Raw genomic sequence first — 18356 nt, 5'->3', positions numbered from 1 at the left:
ACGGGGCATCAAAAAACTTACGAAAAGTGTTACACCATTTTGAAATTGAATTTTCATATAGAAGCTTAAATTTTTGTGTATTTTACCCATGATTTTTGAGTTCCTCACCCTAAAAAATAGTTAGGTAGAAATTTTTACCACTATTAAACAAGTATTTTATAAGTTAAAGCTAATTGTGTCATGCAATAAGCCTAAAAAATAAATGGCGCTGAAAAAAATAGTCAAAAAGAGACTGGGACCAAGTATCAGTATCTCTGAAACCGTAAGGAGTCAGACACTAAAATTTGGAGTGAAGTTTCCTTTTATTAATTCAAGCTTGTATTCCAAAAATCAGCAAAATCTAAGATGGTATGGTGCCGAATTATTTTTTTTTTAGTTGATTTGACATGGAATGACCCATATATATATATATATATATATATATATATATATATATATATATATATATATATATATATATATATATATATATATATATATATATATATATATATATATATATATATATATATATATTAGGGTGGCTCAAAAATAGGTCATGTCAAAAATTTGAAAAGAGCCCTAGCTTATGATCTGCCTTGACCCCAAAATAGTACTTAAAATTTTTTACAAAAATTTTATTGATCATTGGAAAGGTTCCCACAGAGGGCAAAAGGGTCAATTTTTGCCCCGTTTTAAGGAAAACTTAACCCCACTTGTGGGACTCTTAAACTTCAACCATTAAAAAAAAAAAACTATCCAATAACATGGTAATGAGTTATACAACTTATGTTTAAGGGGCTCTTTTCAAAAATAAACATTCAAAGAATTTCATTTTTTCAGCAAAAAGCGGGTTTTTAGTGGGTATTTTCAAAATATCTTACATTTCAATTTTTTTGTATAATTTAATATTTGAAAACATAACTTTTTTTGCTGAACAATTTTTGTTTTGAATAAAGAATAAAAAAGATTTTAAATAAAATAAAAAATAAATATTTCATTTTCAAAATTAAAATATAATCTTATTATTTCATCTAACATACTTATATGTAAACATTTAATTTTAGACTAACATAAAATATTAATAATTTATATGATGCCACCCAAAAAGAAAATTGAAAGAGTTGATGATACTTTTTTAGTGGGAAAAATAAATTGTACTATTCCTAACAACAAATTTGCAACTACACAAGAAATTCTTCAATACTACAACTTTCTGAGAAAGTCTAAGCCTGAAGTTAAACTGAGTTTTATTGTAGGATGTCCAAACAAAAGTGGATCATTCTCACCAAATTGTCCTACCAGTCAGTTATATTGCTGCACAATATCTAAACTTGTAGTTCCATAGACACGTGGTGGATTTGAAGTAATTACAGCTCAGAAGCTAAGGTAATGATAGATCAAACTGTATAACCTTATCAAAACACTAAAATATATTTTTAAGTTTTTATAAGCATTTAATAATAATAATTTCATTTTATAGGATCAAGGTCACAAAAATGGTGCAAGACTGGATGAAACTGAAAATCCTAAGCAAAAGAAACAACGCTGCTGAAGTTAAAAAAAGAAAAAACTTTAAAGAAAATATGAAAAAGGTTTTCTGGATCGGAGGAAACCCACTAAATATGATTGAAAAAATAAGAAAAGATAGGTTGAGAAACCAAAATGACAAAGAGAAAGACATAGCTTTTCTTAAAGACCACTTAGAGGAAAGGAAAGGAAAGTTAGGGGGATTGGATAAGAGATTTCAATATTCATTAAAAAGAAAGTATAAATCTAAATGTAGTTATAATAAATTAAACAATGTATCAGATACTGATTCTGAAAATTCATTAAGTTCTTTTAATACCAATAAAAGCAATTCAAGTGATAGTGAATTTGAAATTGAGTCATATATTGATCCTACAAATTCTGTCAACCTACCAAAGGATATCTTGCACCGTACTGCTCACACAGCAGTTGGAGAGGGTTTAACTCCACATCAACATACAGCAATTCTTAGCAGTATTATTGTCAATTCTGGAGGATGCATGTCTGAGTTTGTATGCTCTAAATCTTCATCATACAGAGCAGCAGAGAATGCTGTGGTAATGGGTGCAAATGAAATCAGAGACCATATAAAAAGCATTTCTAAATCTTCAAATTCTCTGATAACAATTCATTTTGATGGAAAAATTGTGAAAGAACTTACTGAAGGAAAACAGTTTTCAAAAGATAGGTTATCTGTTCTTGCTAGGATTAAAGGACAAACCGAGTTACTTGGAATTCCAGTAATCGACTCAGGTTCTGGAGAACACCAAAAAGAAGCTATAGAAGAACTTATTTCTAACTTTGGATTAGAGGATAAAGTTCAGTGTCTTTACTTTGATACCACTAGCGCCAACACAGGTAAAGCAAAAGGAGCTTGTAGCAGAATCATTGTGCACTTACAGCGCCCTATGTTATTAACTGCATGTCGACACCATATTTTTGAGCATCATGTTACCCATTTTTGGGAGCTTTATCCAAGTAGTCATACTTCAGGACCAGAAAATAAATTATTTAAACTTCTTAAGAACCATTGGAATGATCTAGATACTGAAAATCAAGATTTAAAAAGATTATCAACTCCTGTTGATTCCTGGATTAATGAACAAAGGCTGAGTGCTATTCAATTTTGCAGATATATAATTAGCTCTAAAGTTTTTAAGAAGGTGAGTAACAATAGCTTTATAAATTAATTTAAAATCTAATTATCTCTTCTTATTTCCAAAAAATAGTATAGTAAAGTAGTACTTCACATATAATTTTCCAGTTTTACAAATTTGTAGTAAGTAACTTAAGTTATTATAACTTAGGAAAAAAAATTTGTTTAGGATGGAAAGTTTCGTAAAGATTATCAAGAATTGGCTGAACTTACATTGATGGTACTGTCACACACTGACAGGTTTAAACTTCACAATCGTGGAGCTGTTCATCATGCCAGATTCATGGGTAAAAGTTTATTTTACCTAAAACTGTTTCTACTTATGGAAAAAATCCCTGAAATCAATGAAGAGAGCAAGGATGAAATCACTGAAATGACAAAGTTTCTTTCCATTTTTTACACTGAATGGTTTCTTAGAGCGGAGCTAAGTTCAGCTGCTCCAACGCAGGTACACGGTCTGAATAATTGTTTTAAAATAAAGATATAATTTGAATAAATACAAAAAGTAGGTATATTATCTATTTTTAAATTAAACATTGAAAAATCTAACCCTTAACTATTAGGATATGAAAGCATATTGGCAGATGAAAAGGTTTGAGGAATTGAATAAAGCTGGAGCTCAAGCTGTTTCTGAATCCATTATGCGACATACTTGGTACCTTGACCCATATTTAGTCATTATAGCAATTGCAGATCAGAAATGTAAAGAACGTAGCAACATGGCTAAGAGACTATTTGGTCTAAAACGACCCTCTATAGAGGAGTATTCCTTAGAAAGACAGGTGTTGGATAAAGACATTCTGAAGAACTTAAACTTTTCACAGGATGAGCCTCCCAGTTTAGTTCCACTAGTTACAGAGAAGTCCTGGCTTATATTTGACATGCTTGGTCATGGAAAAGCTGAGGTTCAATGGATGAAGCTTCCTGCAGAGTATTGGATTTTAAATGATTTCTATCAAGAATTTGAAACAGCCATCATGAATCTTGATGTTGTGAATGATTGTTCAGAAAGAACAGTAAAATTAGTTCAACAATTTGTTAATAAAGCACATTCAGAAGAGAAAAGGCAAGATACGTTTTTTTTTACTCATGTGTACAAGCGAAATCGAAATTGTAGAAAAAAGTTGTATCATGCCAAAGCTGCACTCAATAGTATTATTTAATATCTACTTTTTGATCCATTTTATTTTTGAAACACTTGTAAATGTTTGGTTTTTGTTTTGTATTAGTAAAGTTTTTTTTTTTATTGTATTCAAACAAATACTTATTTTTTTTAAAAAACATTTTACGTTTTGATGATTTTCAATGTTTGATCATTCTTCCGAAAGTTACTTAAAAGAATATTTATGAAAAGAGCCCCTTAAACTTAAGTTGTATAACTCATTACCATGTTATTGGATAATTTTTTTTTAAAATTGGTTAAAATTTAAGGGTCCCACAAACAGGGTAAAGTTTTTCTTAAAACGGGGCAAAAATATATATATGGGCAATTCCACGCAAGTGACGGTCGTAACATTTGACGCTTTTTTAGCCATTAAAAAACAACCAAGAATGGTATTTACATGAAAATTTCCAGAAATGTTAAATACTATTATATAATTTAGTATGCAAAAGTTAAATCATTCAAGTGTTCAACTTATTTGAAAAATCAACTTAACGTAGCGTGACGGTCGTAACGCTTACTTTTTGACAAATCTAAACGAATAAACTTTGTCAATCTTTATGCAGCCAACTACACAGTGAAAAAAAAAAACCTTTGCTGTGTTCTTTAACTACACATTGAACTTACTCTATGGTGAGTTTCATAGCTTTTGATTGAAGTTTTCCGAGAATTTTGTTAAGTTTTATGTCGTGACGGTCGTAACGAAAAAGCCAAAAATGAAAAACAACAAATAACGCAATGAATGACATAATAAAAGATAAATGATTATAAAAACCAATTAATTTATGTTAAAAGATATGAATTTTATAACATTATCAAGGTTATCCATGATCGTTCTTCAATACTGGGATCGTTTTATTTGGAGTAGGCAACAAATGCTTAATGCTATTTATGCTCCCTTTTTTTTTTGTTTTATTAACTCTATTTATCACAACTCAATACCTAGGAGTATGTACTTTCATACGTCTGAAAATGTTTTGCGGAGCCGGGAATCCAATATAGGAAAAAAATATCTTAAATAAGTAAATTTTTTTTACTTATATATAAATTTTAAAATTGTTCCGCAACCCCATTACAAAATATTAGAGAATTTTGAAACCAAAAACTTTCCATTCTTTACTTGCCAAAAATGCATTTTAGTAATATTTGTAACGGCTTTCGCTTCTTCTATTTTATCAGCTATTAAGGCCCACCTTAGATTAATATCATCTGTGTTGATAAGTCTAACATAAGTTTTGCACCCATTTGATGCTAAGAGAAAGTCTTTAGCGTTTAAGACGACCACTTCACGAGATTTTACGCTGTTCCAAACAAATCGCTTTAATGAGCCTCCTACTCCATCAACTGCTCCTTTACCGTGAGAGGTAGCAAAGAAGTTCCATTCTATACTTTGAAAATGATATTTCACAGAGCAATGTTGTATGAATTTGGCCATGTATCTATTTTTGAATTGAGTGCATGGACCATCACTCCATAATATAACTTTTTTTATATAATCAATGCAATAGAGGTCAAATATTTCACTTAAATATGTAGTAGTGGCGCGTTTTGATTTATCATTATCGTCGGATATTATTACAACTGATTTTGGCTCTAATTGGTAACGATAGATTACAACTGTAAACAAGGTAATAGTTGACTGCGACCAATAAGCAGCTTGAACAGCATCTTGATAACCACATGTATAATTTTGTGAATAATCAAAGTGTATCAAAATTTGGTCTGGTTCGAGATTTTCTTTTTGACTGCGGTATTGCTCAGACTGGTGCTTTTTAGTGAGATGATGCTCAGTAAACTCTAATAAATAGTCGCGAAAATGCTTAAAAATACCTTTTATGTTTTTTTTATGTTGACTGAGTAGTACTCAGTGAGTACACAGCGATGGTCTTCTTTAATCCACCAATTATAAGTGATTAAGGTATCCATGTCTCCGTTTTCGGGCAAAGAAACTTTCAATAATTTACTATCACAACATAATGAACATTTCATTATCCAACATTGGTACGTTGGGGGCTTGCACAATACATAATTTTCTAACCATTTATTGCAATACAATGGAAAAGGTATTTTACTTGCCAAAGCAGCACACAAATAAGTAAAATTACTGTGATAAACACAACCACATGTTTCAAGTGGTGTATCTTTGCACGTAAGAATGTATGGAGGCCTTAATTCACAAAACTTACTCAATTTAATTGTTTTGCTAGCACTCTCCTCACAATACAGTTGATGCAGCTCCTTTAAATTCATAACTAAATAGCGCTTTTGAACTTTTTCTCCGTCAATTTTCATACAATCTTTTCTTCCAGGAGACATAACTGATATATCTTCTCTTTCATAAAATACTTTTACTTTTTCAATTTCTTCTGATGTGAAGTGAACTCGATGTGTTTCTTTAGCAGTGCATAGGCCATATTCAGCACCCAACTGCTCTACAATAGTTCGTCTTTTATTTGGAGACTTTGGAAGAGCCTGTTTTGTCCTAAAAATATTATTTGATATAAAAGAACCCAAATTATGTGTAAGCAATTGTATTAAAAAAGTTATGTTAGTATAACATATACTTGTTTAATGCCTTTCTCATTGACGATTTGCAGTTATAAGAATTGTCTTGCGTGGAATTTAAACTGACTTTAGTATTGAAATCAAGTTTTTTTTTCATTCTTAGCCTTTGGTTGCGAACCTTCGCTTAATTTTTTTGTTTGTTTTCTTTTCTTGGTGTCAATAACTGCCGCCTTAGATAACTTCTCTTTCTTTCTTTTTCTAACAAAGCTTGCCTGTTACTTGCTTTATAAGCTTTCGATCTTTAAGCATCTGACTTTGGCATTTCAAATGTTATTAAATATAACGGCTGCTGTTTGTGATTTATGCTCCGTTATATATTTTTTAAAAACCCGCGAAATGTTGTAAATAAAAATTTACATTTCGCAATTTTTTGAAATTAGTTATTCATAGTTTCAAAAAAAACTTTAACAAGTTTAGTAATAAAATGAATAAACAAACTGCAAATTAAACAATAAACAAAATTGATTTATATTATAACTTGGTTTAAATGATGTATATCGTTTGAAATGAATTGAATCGTTCGCGCTTAAACTTTTTTTTTTAAGTCAAGAAGCCGTGATGGAAAAACAAACATTTCGTGATGGTCGTAACGTACTTAGTGACATGTTGAAATGGTGATCTAAAGCACTTGAATGTTTTTTTTTGAAACGATGATAAAATATGTATGAGTATCTTTACTTTTATAATGATTGTAGTTTTAAAAAGTTTAATACGAAGCATAGAAAAAACTTTTCGACTTTTTTTCGTGACGGTCGTAACGCCTTGTTTTCATTAATATGCTCTTCTTATAGATCTAGTTAGAGTTCGTTTTTATAAAAAATATTATGCATAATGTTTAATTTTGCCTTTTAGGCAAAATTAAACATTATGCATAATATTTTTTTAAATATTTTCAAACTTAGAAGTAAAAGTTATTTAAAAAAACAGCACTGAAACCTTTTTCAACGCTTCGCAACATGACTATATATAAACGTCAAAAAATGCTCATATAACCCTTACAACTTTAAAAGTATGTTATATAATGATAAAATGATTCTTTTAATAACCTTTTTTCATAAAGGTATTCTTAAATAGTTGGAAAATAAAATTAATAAATTTATTATATGTCGCCGTGAAATTTTTTTTTTTTTTTTTTCCTCTTTTACGTGGAATTGCCCATATATATATATATATATATATATATATATATATATATATACACAGGGTGACCGGAAAGTTCTGTCAGTACTTCACAATCAATTTATTTTTAATGTAGTATACATAAACTACTGAAAATACAGTAACAGATCAAGTAACATATGTAGTGTAAGTATACCATAAATTATTCAAATCGGTCTCCTTTTTGGTCCACTGTCAATGATAATTGATGATGCCATGATTGTATGGCGGCACAAATTGTTTCCATAGGAAATTTTTCCCATTTGCGGATCATCATTCGTTTCATGGTGGCCAAGTTGTGATGTTGTTTGGCATTGACCTTGGACTCCAAAATACCCCACATGCAAAAATTAAGTGGATTCAGGTTGAGAGAGGACGGAGGCCACTCATTCATCATAGGAAAAATTTCCTATGGAAACAATTTGTGCCGCCATACAATCATGGCGTCATCAATTATCATTGACAGTGGACTGAAAAAGAGACCGATTTGAATAATTCTTGGTATACTTACACTACATATGTTACTTGATCTGTTACTGTATTTTCAGTAGTTTATGTATACTACATTAAAAATAAATTGATTGTGAAGTACTGACAGAACTTTCCGGTCACCCTGAATATGAATACAAAATAATATTTTAAGAACAAAAATAAACACAAAATAGCATAAAAATCTTTATCATAAGGCTTTATCCTAAAAAAAAAGTTACTAAAATACAATATGACATATTGTACAGAAATGTTCATGTTACTCTTTAGCTTTTACATTTTATTATTTTCTTTTTCTGTGAATGCACCTTTGATCATAGGATCAAAGGTGCATAAACGCATTAGGATCAAGGGTGCTAACCCTCTCCATTTTCACAAAAATTTCTTTTTTGTCATATTAAATGGTTTTACAGCATAACAAAAACAGCCATAGAGGATGTTAATAATTTAGTTACAAAATGGTATAAACAAAATTACTCAACTCAACCAAATGTTAAAGATGTGAGGTTCCTTGTAAAAGTAAAAAAAATACTTTTTGCCGTCAAAATAAAACTTTTTAGAAACAACTTTAACAATGGCCTATTTTCTTACCAAAACACAATTAAATTTGTAGATTCAGTATTTATAACACGCTGGTTATCAGCCATCTTTAATAAGTTATGTAAGTATGGAGATAACGCTGTAGGTTCAAAGGTGCATACGGATCAAGGGTGCAAGTTCTCCCCTACATATTATATTAACTTATGTTGTGTGCTATTGTTGTGTGTTGTTGCTGTGATGTTTTTTTGTTATCTGTTGAGTTAATAGACATTTGGCTTATCTTCATGTTGGTATCTATTGTTAAAAATGGTAAATAGGTAATTTTATTAAAATTCACTGCTTTTAATCATTCACTAATAGCCAATACAAATTATTTTGCCATATAAACAATTTGTTTTATCTCAATTTGATTTTTTGTCTTTAGCGCTGTTTTCTACATGATTTTGCTATAAATATTTTGGAATCATAATGTTCCAGCATAAATTATTTTGTAAAAGCTAACATGAAATAATATTTTACAACTACTTCTCTGGTAAATCACAACAGCTTTTCTCTATAAGGTAGATTGATTTTCAATTTTTGTATGTAATGTTTTTTCTTATTTATTTACTTATTAATTTAGTTAAATAAATGAAGCATTTATATCTGTACCTCAAAAGTCCAAGGTTGGTTGTCACATTTTAGAAGTTGTCCAGGAGAGAGGAAATAATAAAATAATTAGTCTTTATTGGTTTATTCTTGATGGTTAAATTTGTGTTATTTTTTTTGTGTTTTATTTAATTTGTCTTGAGGCACATGAAATAATTTTCACAAAAATAAAAAAAAAAAGTTAAATAAAAAAAGTGAAAAGTCTTTTCTGGACAACAGACGTTTTTCCTTTGAACATTGTGAGGACACCAGACCCTTTTTATTGACCTAACTTTGTTTCACATTGCCGTAGGACAGCAGTCTTTATACCTCTGTAGATACTGAAAAAACTAAAAAGGTCTCATACATAACTCATTTTCTTAAAAAACTGAACTACCAACCTTTGTCTTCTGAGGTACAGATATTAAGATTTAAAGTTTATTTTAGTTTATAGTTTTGGTTTAGTTTATAGCTAATTTTAGTTTACTTTTTGTTAGTTTTAGCTTCAGTTATCTTTTTTCTTACTTTAGACAACTTTATGGAGGAAATGAGGGGAATAGGTGAAAAAAATTATAATTATATATTTATTTATATGTAAATATTATGTTATCAATTATTCTGAGGTATATTTTTTTGTCTTTAGTGTCTGGTAGAAGCATAACTGGTAGGGCTGTGTTTTAAATTTTGCATACTTTTTATGGAGAAATATGTGCAATAGGTAAAAGAATTATTTAATGTAAATATGACATTTTTAAACTGTTTGCATTTTACTCATATTTTTATTAAAATTAAATTTTTCTTAAGTTTAATCCTTTTTAATTTACTCTAATTTTATTTTATTTTTTTCAATATTTTTAGCATTCTTTTCATCCTGTGAAAATGGTGAGGTTATGCTTTATATTTTGATTTATATTATGAAACATATCAAACTACTGATAATGGTTTTGTGTGTATAGAACATGAAGGTTGTTAGGGAAAGAAGTTAGCAAACACTATTGTTACCAACATGTATTTCAACAATCAGCAACAGTTCAAAAAAGGAAACATCAGAAAAGATGATGTTTCTGCTTTTAAAGTTTGACAAAACATGAAAAATAAACGAATAAACACATGACAACACAGTGAATTCAACATTGCAATTTCAAAATGGTATATAAATGATCTTTTTAAAAATCAAAAGAATATTTACTTTGGGGAAAATTTATGATATAAATGTGCTATTTCTTTGTCTGTAAGTTTATGTAGCTGTACATTTAAAAAAGTTTCTTAGATCATAGTTTTAGGGGAAAATGGGGAAATATGAGATGGTGGGTAATATGGGCATCTAAAATATCTTTTTATAGATCCAACCAACATAAAGCTCGCTGAAGTGAAAATCAGTTTTATATTAGGAGATTACTTCCACAGATAAATCACAACCCTTTTAGAGAAAAAGCATGTTGAAATTATGTCTCAGATGAAAAAGGGAGGATAGAAACAACAGTGATATAAATGACTGCATTAAAACTGGCAATTTAAGGCAGCTGCAATGAACACAACAACCAATTTAAGATAAAAAATAGTGTCGTTATCTAGCAATACTAATTCGAGACTTGTTTTTTTTTTTTTTTTGTTTTTTTTGTTTTTTTAAATATTTTTAGCATCTTCTTCATCCTGTGAAAATGGTGAGGTTATGCTTTATATTTTGATTAAATAAAATTGTAAGTATTTTTAATTTTTATTATATCCTTCTATTTGTAATTTTAGAGTCGTTAACATTTGAGCAATACCAAAGTTATTGCTCCCAAAAACCCAGAGCCTCTCTCGGATAGGTCCTTCAGTAAGTGGTGTAGTATTGGCGGTATGGATGAGCCATCCTTTAAATGGAGGGCTCATCCATACTGGGGTGTTGGGAGACACCAAAGAAAAAACAGCAACCAAAAGGTTGTAAATGTTTTCTATAAGTGAAGATGTTTGTAACTTTTTTGTTGCTGCTTTTTCTTCAGTGATTTATTTTTTTTAATATTGTAATTTTATTTTAATATTATGTTGTATATTTGGTTTGTTTTTGTCTTTTTTAATTAAAATTTTATCTGTTTTTCACCAATTAAACTTAAATATAGTTAATTGATTCATTACCCAATCATCATAATATGATGCTAAATTCTATTGTTAAAAATAATTAATTGGTAGTTTAATTTATTGAACTCACTGCTTTTAAAATTTTCTATAAGCCAAGACAATATGTTTAGCTATGTAAATGCAATTTATTTATATCTTAATTTGATTTTTTATCTTTAATGTTTATAGTTTGGCTCTTTGAAGCATTTGTTATTTTGCTTTTTAATTAAAATACTTTAAATCTATTGTAATGTCTTTTAAATAAAATTAAAGTTTACTAAAAGCCAACATGAAATAACGTCATAAAACAACACCGACAAGCTGCATCATGACAGCAGGTTACCGAAAAGCAGGTAAATTTATTTCCAGTTTTTTTTTTTTTTTTTTCTGTCTACTTATCTGTTACAATTTTTGTTTTAGATTTGTCATATTTTGCATTAATGCAATATAAAAGATCAAAGTTTACATATTTTTTAAAATTTGTTTTACACGTTTGATTGTAAATTAACTTTTTTTTGTTTGAAATGTATTTGTACTCAATTGCTTAGTTATTTTTAATAAATTTATTTAGTTGTGTGCATTTAACGTTTTAAAGACAATTTCCTTTTTTAAAGAAACATGTATAAAGGGATACCAAAAAATTAATAACTCATGTATTATATACGTTCCCTTTGTGTTAATCTTATTAATTAAAGTTCATGTTATGAAAAATGTTACAAGAATTTAACTTAAATTTTTCGTCAATTTAAAGAATGATGAAGTGTTATTATTTTTTGTCAGTAACTAAAAACGTACTGTGTTGAACTTAGTAATGTCGAGGAAAATGGTTCTGCCTTACACTGATATGACCTATGTCAGTTGTAAATTACTCAAATAATGTTAAATATTGGTAAATTATTTTACCTCCGCATACTTTTTATTTTAATTTTGCAGATGGTTTAATTTTTTCAGTTTGAAGGCGTTTTTCTAAAAGGGTATTAGTTAAGGTTTCGCAACTTTAAGTTCTGGAAAACAGCCACTATAAATTAAGTAACAGACTGACCATAACCCGTATTACAGGTTGCACTTTGCTAGTTAATATTGTTACTATTATTATTATTGTGATTGTTATTATTATCATTTGTATTATTACTATTATTATTTTTACTTTTACAATTACTATCATTATTCTTATTGTAAACATTATTATCGTTTGTATTTATAATTCTTATTCTTATTAATAATAATGTTTCGAATAATAATTTTATTATCATTATTACCATTATTTTTATTACTTTTTTTTTATTAACTCAATTGTAATTTTTATACAAAATGTTTTATCAAATAATGTAAAAAGATTTATTTTTAATTTGAATAGGAAACAAAAAAAAAAAATTTTTTTCTGAGCAAGACAAATTTCAGCTTTTAAAATTTAGTTCTTTTTTTATATATTAATAGCTAGTAGATTTATGGCAAAGCACAAAAAATATTTTGAGGCAATCATTTCTTGGCATATAGCAATTAAGAAAACTGGAAGTGATGAAGCATTTATTGGTGATAAAGACTTTGCTTCGCTTCTTTATTTAAAAGCCCGTGCGTATGAAAAGCTAGGATTTCTGTATTTAGCACGGTCAGGTTATGATGAGGTTTTGGAAAAAGAACCTCATATTGAAGCTAAAAAACGTTTGAAAACTTATGAGAAATTATTAGAGAACTATAAGTTAGAAACAATACAGGGTGTTGTACAGCAATTTGTAAGTTTAATGGATGCTTGTAATAATGAGACAAAAATTAGCATTTTAAAAGAGATTGAACAAGTTGAGTATGGAACTTTAGTAAAGCAATTTGCTTACAAAAAAACTATAGAAGAGGTAAAGAGTTTAGTAAGCATACTAAATGATCTTGGCTATCTAACAACAAAGTTAGGAGAATTAAGCGGAACAAAGGAAGAGTCAAATGTTAAACTTAAATATTACACAGATGCGGCAGTATTTTATCAACATGTCAATACAATATTAGTTGAAAAGCTTAACATAATATCCGTTGAGGATAAAAATGCATTTATTACACAACAGCAGATTTATCCTAAAGAGCAAATAAGTCACTTAAAAGAACTGATTTTCTCAGCAATTGGTGGAACTGAAAAATCAACAGCATTTGAACAAGAAAAATGTAATAAACAGTCATTGAAAATATTCCGGGAAAACATTGATCATAAGCTTCAAAAAGCAGAAAACACTCTTAAACAAGCAATTATTAATGAAGAAGAAAAACAAAAAAATCAGGGATCATATGTAGAGGAAATAAGAAATTTATTCAAATTAATAGCTGATTACATGCGAAAGTTTTTAAGCGAACTATATGGTGATAGTGAGCAAGAAGTCGGCAGGCCACCTTGTAAATATGCAGTAATAGGACTCGGTTCAATGGCACTGCAACAGATGACTCCGTATTCAGACTTAGAATTTGCTATTCTTACAGAAAATGAGGAATACAAACAAAATGAAGAACCTAAAATTAAAGAGTATTTCAAGAATTTAAGCCATTTGGTACACTTTAAGGTAATCAATTTAGGAGAGAGTGTAATTCCTACCAGTAAATATGGTGTAGATATGAGCCACATAGTGCATAGAGGAGTCAATTTTGATCTAGGAGGTAAAACTCCACTTGGTAGGGATGACAAAAAATACGAGTTAGTGCAAACAATTGATGGAATGCTTGCTTATGTGCGGAATGAAAACGGTTGGGCAGAACATAAAGATAAGAACTTACCATATATATTAGAAAAAGTTTGTTATGTGCATGGTAATAAACAGCTTGTTAACAGCTATAAAGAAGAGGTTACAAAGTTTTTGACCTGTAAAAATGAAAGTGATGAGCATAGCAGATTAAACTGTGAGATAAGGGCCATAAAGTTGTTAGATGAAGGTAAAGTAGAAATTGATTATCGTCAACAAACACCAAGTTTAAAATTTAAAGAGACTCTTTCTAAAGGGGATCTTCATAGACTGGCACCTAAAGTAGGAGTTAAAAATGAAGGGAGATTTTTTGATGTTAAGCAGGAAATTTATCGATTGCCAGACCGCCTAGTATACAGTCTTGGCCTATATTATGGTATAGAAGGAAAAAGTAACTGGGATATAGTAGATAAGTTAAAAGATAAAAGTTTTATATCCCCAGAAGCAGCATTTAACTTAAAAAATGCTATAACATTTGCTACAACCCTCAGATTAAAGACCTATTCTTACCATAAAGCACAAAAAGAGGATATGTCTATTTTTAGTAAATCTCCTAATACCAATTCTGAAATTAAAAAGCATGCTAAACAAATCTTTCACTTATCTGAGGATGACTTGAACGAACAAGGAGGTTTATTTCAGTTCTTTTATGTTTTACTGCCGTTATATGAAAGATTAAAGGCCTTCTGCGTTAATTATAAGATACTGGGTATTGCAGATAGTCAAACTTTATTCCAAGATTTTTACCGAGACGATCATGCTAATAAAGGGCTTATCTATTATCGGTTAGCACAATATAAAAAAGCTCAAAGTTGTTTAGAGCTTGCATTAAATGAGCAAAAATATTACAATAACTTAACATTACAAAGTACATTAGGAATTTGTTATTCTACAGTTAATGACTATGATGGAGCAATTAAATGGTTTGAAAGTTGTTTAAAGAACTTAAAACTGACCTACCAAGATGTCCCTAATCCAGATGTGGCTTTCTCTTTACTTAACCTAGGGATAGCATATTGCGCTAAAGGAAAATATGATCAGGCAATAATATATTATAAGGATTGCTTAAATATGATGAAACTGATCTACAAAGAAGAACCTCATCAAGATTTGGCTAGACTTTTCAATAGTCTAGGGTCAGTTTATTTTGCTAAAGGGGAATACGATCAGGCAAGAATGTATTTTGAGGATTGCTTAAATATGATGAAACTGATCTACAAAGAAAACCCTGATCTAGATGAAGCTCACACTTTAAATAACTTAGGGTTAGCTTATAGTGCTGAAGGTCAATATGATAAGGCAATTAAGTATCTTGAGGATAGCCTAAAGTTGGAGAAACTGATCTACAAGAAAGAACCTCATCCAAATGTGGCTAACTCATTAAACAACCTTGGGTCAGCAAATTATGCTAAAGGACAATATGATCAGGCAAATAAATATTTTGATGAAGCTTTTGAAATGAAGAAACTTATCTACAAGGATGAACCTTATCGAGATGTAGCAAATTCTTTAAATAACCTAGGTTCAATTTATTATATTAAAGAACAATATGATCAGGCAATAACATATTATGAGGATAGCCGAAAAATAAAAAAACTGATTTACAAAGAAGAACCTCATCCAGATGTGGCTAGCTCTTTAGATAACCTAGGGTTAGCTTATATTGCTAAAGGACAATATGATCAGGCAATTGAGTTTTTTGAGAATACCCTAGAAATGGAGAAAGAAATCTACAAGGAAAAACCTCATCCAAATATGGCTAACTCGTTAAATAACCTAGGTTTAGCTTATTATGCTAAGAAAAAATATGATCTGGCAATTAAGTATTACATGTATAGCCTAAAAATGAAGAAACAGATCTTCAAGGTTGAGCCTCATCTAGATGTGGCAAGAACTTTAAGTCACTTAGGTTGTGCTTATGGTGCTAAAGGACAATATGATCAAGCAAATAAGTATTTTGATAAAACCCTTAAAATGTTTAAACTGATCCTCAAGGATGATCCTCATCCAGATGTGGCTGGCTGTTTTAATAACCTAGGAATAGTTTATAAAGCTAAAGGACAATATGATGAGGCAATTAAGTATTTTGTGGATAGCTTAAGTATGATGAAACGGATCTACAAGGAAGGAACTCATCAAGATTTGGCTAATACTTTAAATAACCTAGGGTCAGCTTATGGTGCTATAGGAAAATATGATCAGGCAATTAAAATTCATGAGGATAGCCTAAAGATAATGAAACTGATCTACAATGAAGAACCTCATCTAGATGTAGCTTACACTTTAACTAACCTAGGGTTAGCTTATAGTGCTAAAGATCAATATGATAAGGCAATTAAGTTTCATAAGGATAGCCTAAAAATGATGAAACTGATCTTCAAGGAAGAACCTCATCTAGGTTTAGCTCACATTTATAATAACCTAGGGTTAGCTTATAAAGCTAAAGGTCAATATGATAAAGCAATTAAGTATCATGAGTATAGCCTAAAATCGAAGAAACTGATCTACAAGAAAGAACCTCATCCAGATGTGGTTAGCTCATTTAACAACCTTGGATCAGCTAATTATGATAAAGGACAATATGAACAGGCAAATAAGTATTTTGATGAAGCTTTAAAAATGGTGAAACTGATCTATATGGATGAACCTCATCAGGAAACTGCGAAATCTTTAGCTAACCTTGGTTCAGTTTATTATATTAAAGAACTATATGATCAGGCATTTGAGTATTTTGAGAATGCCCTAAAAATGATGAAACTGATCTACAAGGAAAAACATCATCCAGATGTGGCAGACTGTTTTAATAACCTTGGAATAGCTTACAAAGCCAAAGGACAATATGATGAGGCAATTAAGTATTTTGTAGATAGCTTAAATATGATGAAACTAATCTACAAGGAAGTTCCTTATTCAAGAGTGACTACTATTTTAAACAACATTGGGTTAGCTTATAGTGCTAAGGGACAGCATGATCAAGCAATTAAGTATCATAAGGAAAGTCTAAAAATGAAGAAAATTATTTACAAGGGAGAACCTCATCCAGATGTGGCTTGCTCTTTAATAAACCTAGGGAATGCTTATCATGATAATGGACAATATGATCTGGCAATAAAATATGGCATCCAAGCTTTGCAGATTATATCGTTTTTTAAGGACCATCCTTTCGTTAATTTGATAAAAATTGACGTTTTAAATACCTATTTGTTATATGTCAAAAGTTACTCTCTAGACTCAAAAGAAATTTCTGATAAACTAATTGAATTAACCGGAGAGAGTTATCATAATATTGAATTATGGCGTGCTGTAGAAGAAAGCGATTTACATAAGATGCAGGAACTGATTACTGCTGGGGTTGATCTTGATTATATGCCACTTATGACTACTGCTACTACACCATTAATACGAGCAATAGTTAAGGGAAATGTAGAAATGGTCGGCTTAGTTTTAGAAAATGCTAATATCAATAAACCTAACAATGATGGAAATAAAGCTAGTCCTTTATATTACTCTTTAGGTTTTGGTGGTCAGCCAATTAATCTGGAAATTGTTAAATTATTACTTGAGAAAGGTGCTGATGTTAGTCTAGCTATGTATGACGGAGATACACCAATGCATATGGCACATTACAAAGGTAATAAGGAGGCTATAAAGCTATTGTTATCGTGTAAAGCTAAAGTTAACGTCGAAAATTATGAAGGTAAGACACCGTTACATTGTTTATTGGAGAAAGAAAATCTTAGCACAGAAACGAAGTTAGAAATAATAAATGAACTTTACCAAGTATGTGATGATAAGACGATAAAAGATCAAGAAGGTAATGTTGTAATAAATTCTACTCAGTACAATTCTCTGAAGTTGGAGTTAATTTTTAATTCTAATGTAGTAGTTTAGCTTAATCATTTAGCACAAATTAGCACTAATAGTATAACTAGTGATCACATAGTTATAGGGGTATCAGTGCTTGTTGATTATCATTTAACTGGAGAAGAGTAAAGGTAAATAATCCGAAAGAAAACCTTGGTCGTAAGCTAGATGTTGTGTTAACCCCTCAGGTTTTGTTGTTATATGGAGGGATAAAATATTGGAAACAATGTCACTTTAAATTACTGTGAGTCTCGCCTAGCAGTCGCAACAAACTTTAGACGCAAGATATTCATTGATTGAATATTTGCATATATGCAAGAACGGTTAAAACAGATTAAGGATCGCTACGCTACTACAATGAAGAAATATTCACAAATATATTCAAAGAGATTTTTTATCAAAATGAAGCGAGTATGTTCAATCATTGACAAAATAAAAGGAATTTCGAGATTTCAATGAAAGATTTTGA

General features: G+C 29.8%; 3 protein-coding genes across 4 annotated transcripts in view; 2 read left to right on the top strand and 1 right to left on the bottom strand.

The window, feature by feature from the left end:
- Positions 1-227: 227 nt before the first annotated feature.
- LOC149894128 (uncharacterized) lies at positions 228-3964 on the top strand. Of its 2 annotated transcripts, none has more exons than XM_090097177.1 (5): positions 228-348; positions 1122-1368; positions 1463-2672; positions 2835-3113; positions 3229-3964. In XM_090097177.1, the coding sequence occupies exons 3-5, from the start codon at positions 1479-1481 to the stop codon at positions 3826-3828; spliced, it is 2073 nt and encodes a 690-aa protein (XP_089953303.1). In that variant the 5' UTR covers positions 228-348; positions 1122-1368; positions 1463-1478; the 3' UTR covers positions 3829-3964. The 2 variants fall into 2 exon arrangements, with proteins under 2 accessions (XP_089953303.1, XP_089953310.1); XM_090097184.1 differs by having other exon boundaries at positions 233-348; positions 1239-1368.
- Positions 3965-4933: 969 nt separating this feature from the next.
- Positions 4934-6589, bottom strand: LOC149894127 (uncharacterized). The gene is made up of 2 exons (XM_090097455.1): positions 6392-6589; positions 4934-6309 (listed from the first exon to the last, which is right to left on the bottom strand). Exons 1-2 carry the CDS (start codon positions 6487-6489, stop codon positions 5661-5663), a joined length of 747 nt encoding a protein of 248 aa, XP_089953581.1. The 5' UTR covers positions 6490-6589; the 3' UTR covers positions 4934-5660.
- Positions 6590-8709: 2120 nt separating this feature from the next.
- LOC149894123 (uncharacterized) overlaps positions 8710-18356 on the top strand; it is a 67828-nt gene continuing 58181 nt past the window's right edge. The window contains exons 1-5 of the mRNA XM_090077247.1: positions 8710-8896; positions 9004-9139; positions 9737-9766; positions 9850-9924; positions 10065-17913. Coding sequence (XP_089933373.1) covers positions 12755-17913 — 5159 coding nt within the window. The 5' untranslated portion in view covers positions 8710-8896; positions 9004-9139; positions 9737-9766; positions 9850-9924; positions 10065-12754. The remainder of the gene's footprint in view (positions 8897-9003; positions 9140-9736; positions 9767-9849; positions 9925-10064; positions 17914-18356) is intronic.

The sequence above is a fragment of the Hydra viridissima genome, unplaced genomic scaffold (genome assembly GCF_058129835.1).
Source record: "Hydra viridissima isolate aposymbiotic clone 2 unplaced genomic scaffold, HvirCarnegie_v1 scaffold_1, whole genome shotgun sequence".
In the NCBI taxonomy this organism is placed as follows: Eukaryota; Metazoa; Cnidaria; class Hydrozoa; order Anthoathecata; family Hydridae; genus Hydra; species Hydra viridissima.
The sequence above is the reverse complement of the archived record's forward strand: the minus strand, read 5'-3'. Positions and strand labels throughout refer to the sequence as shown.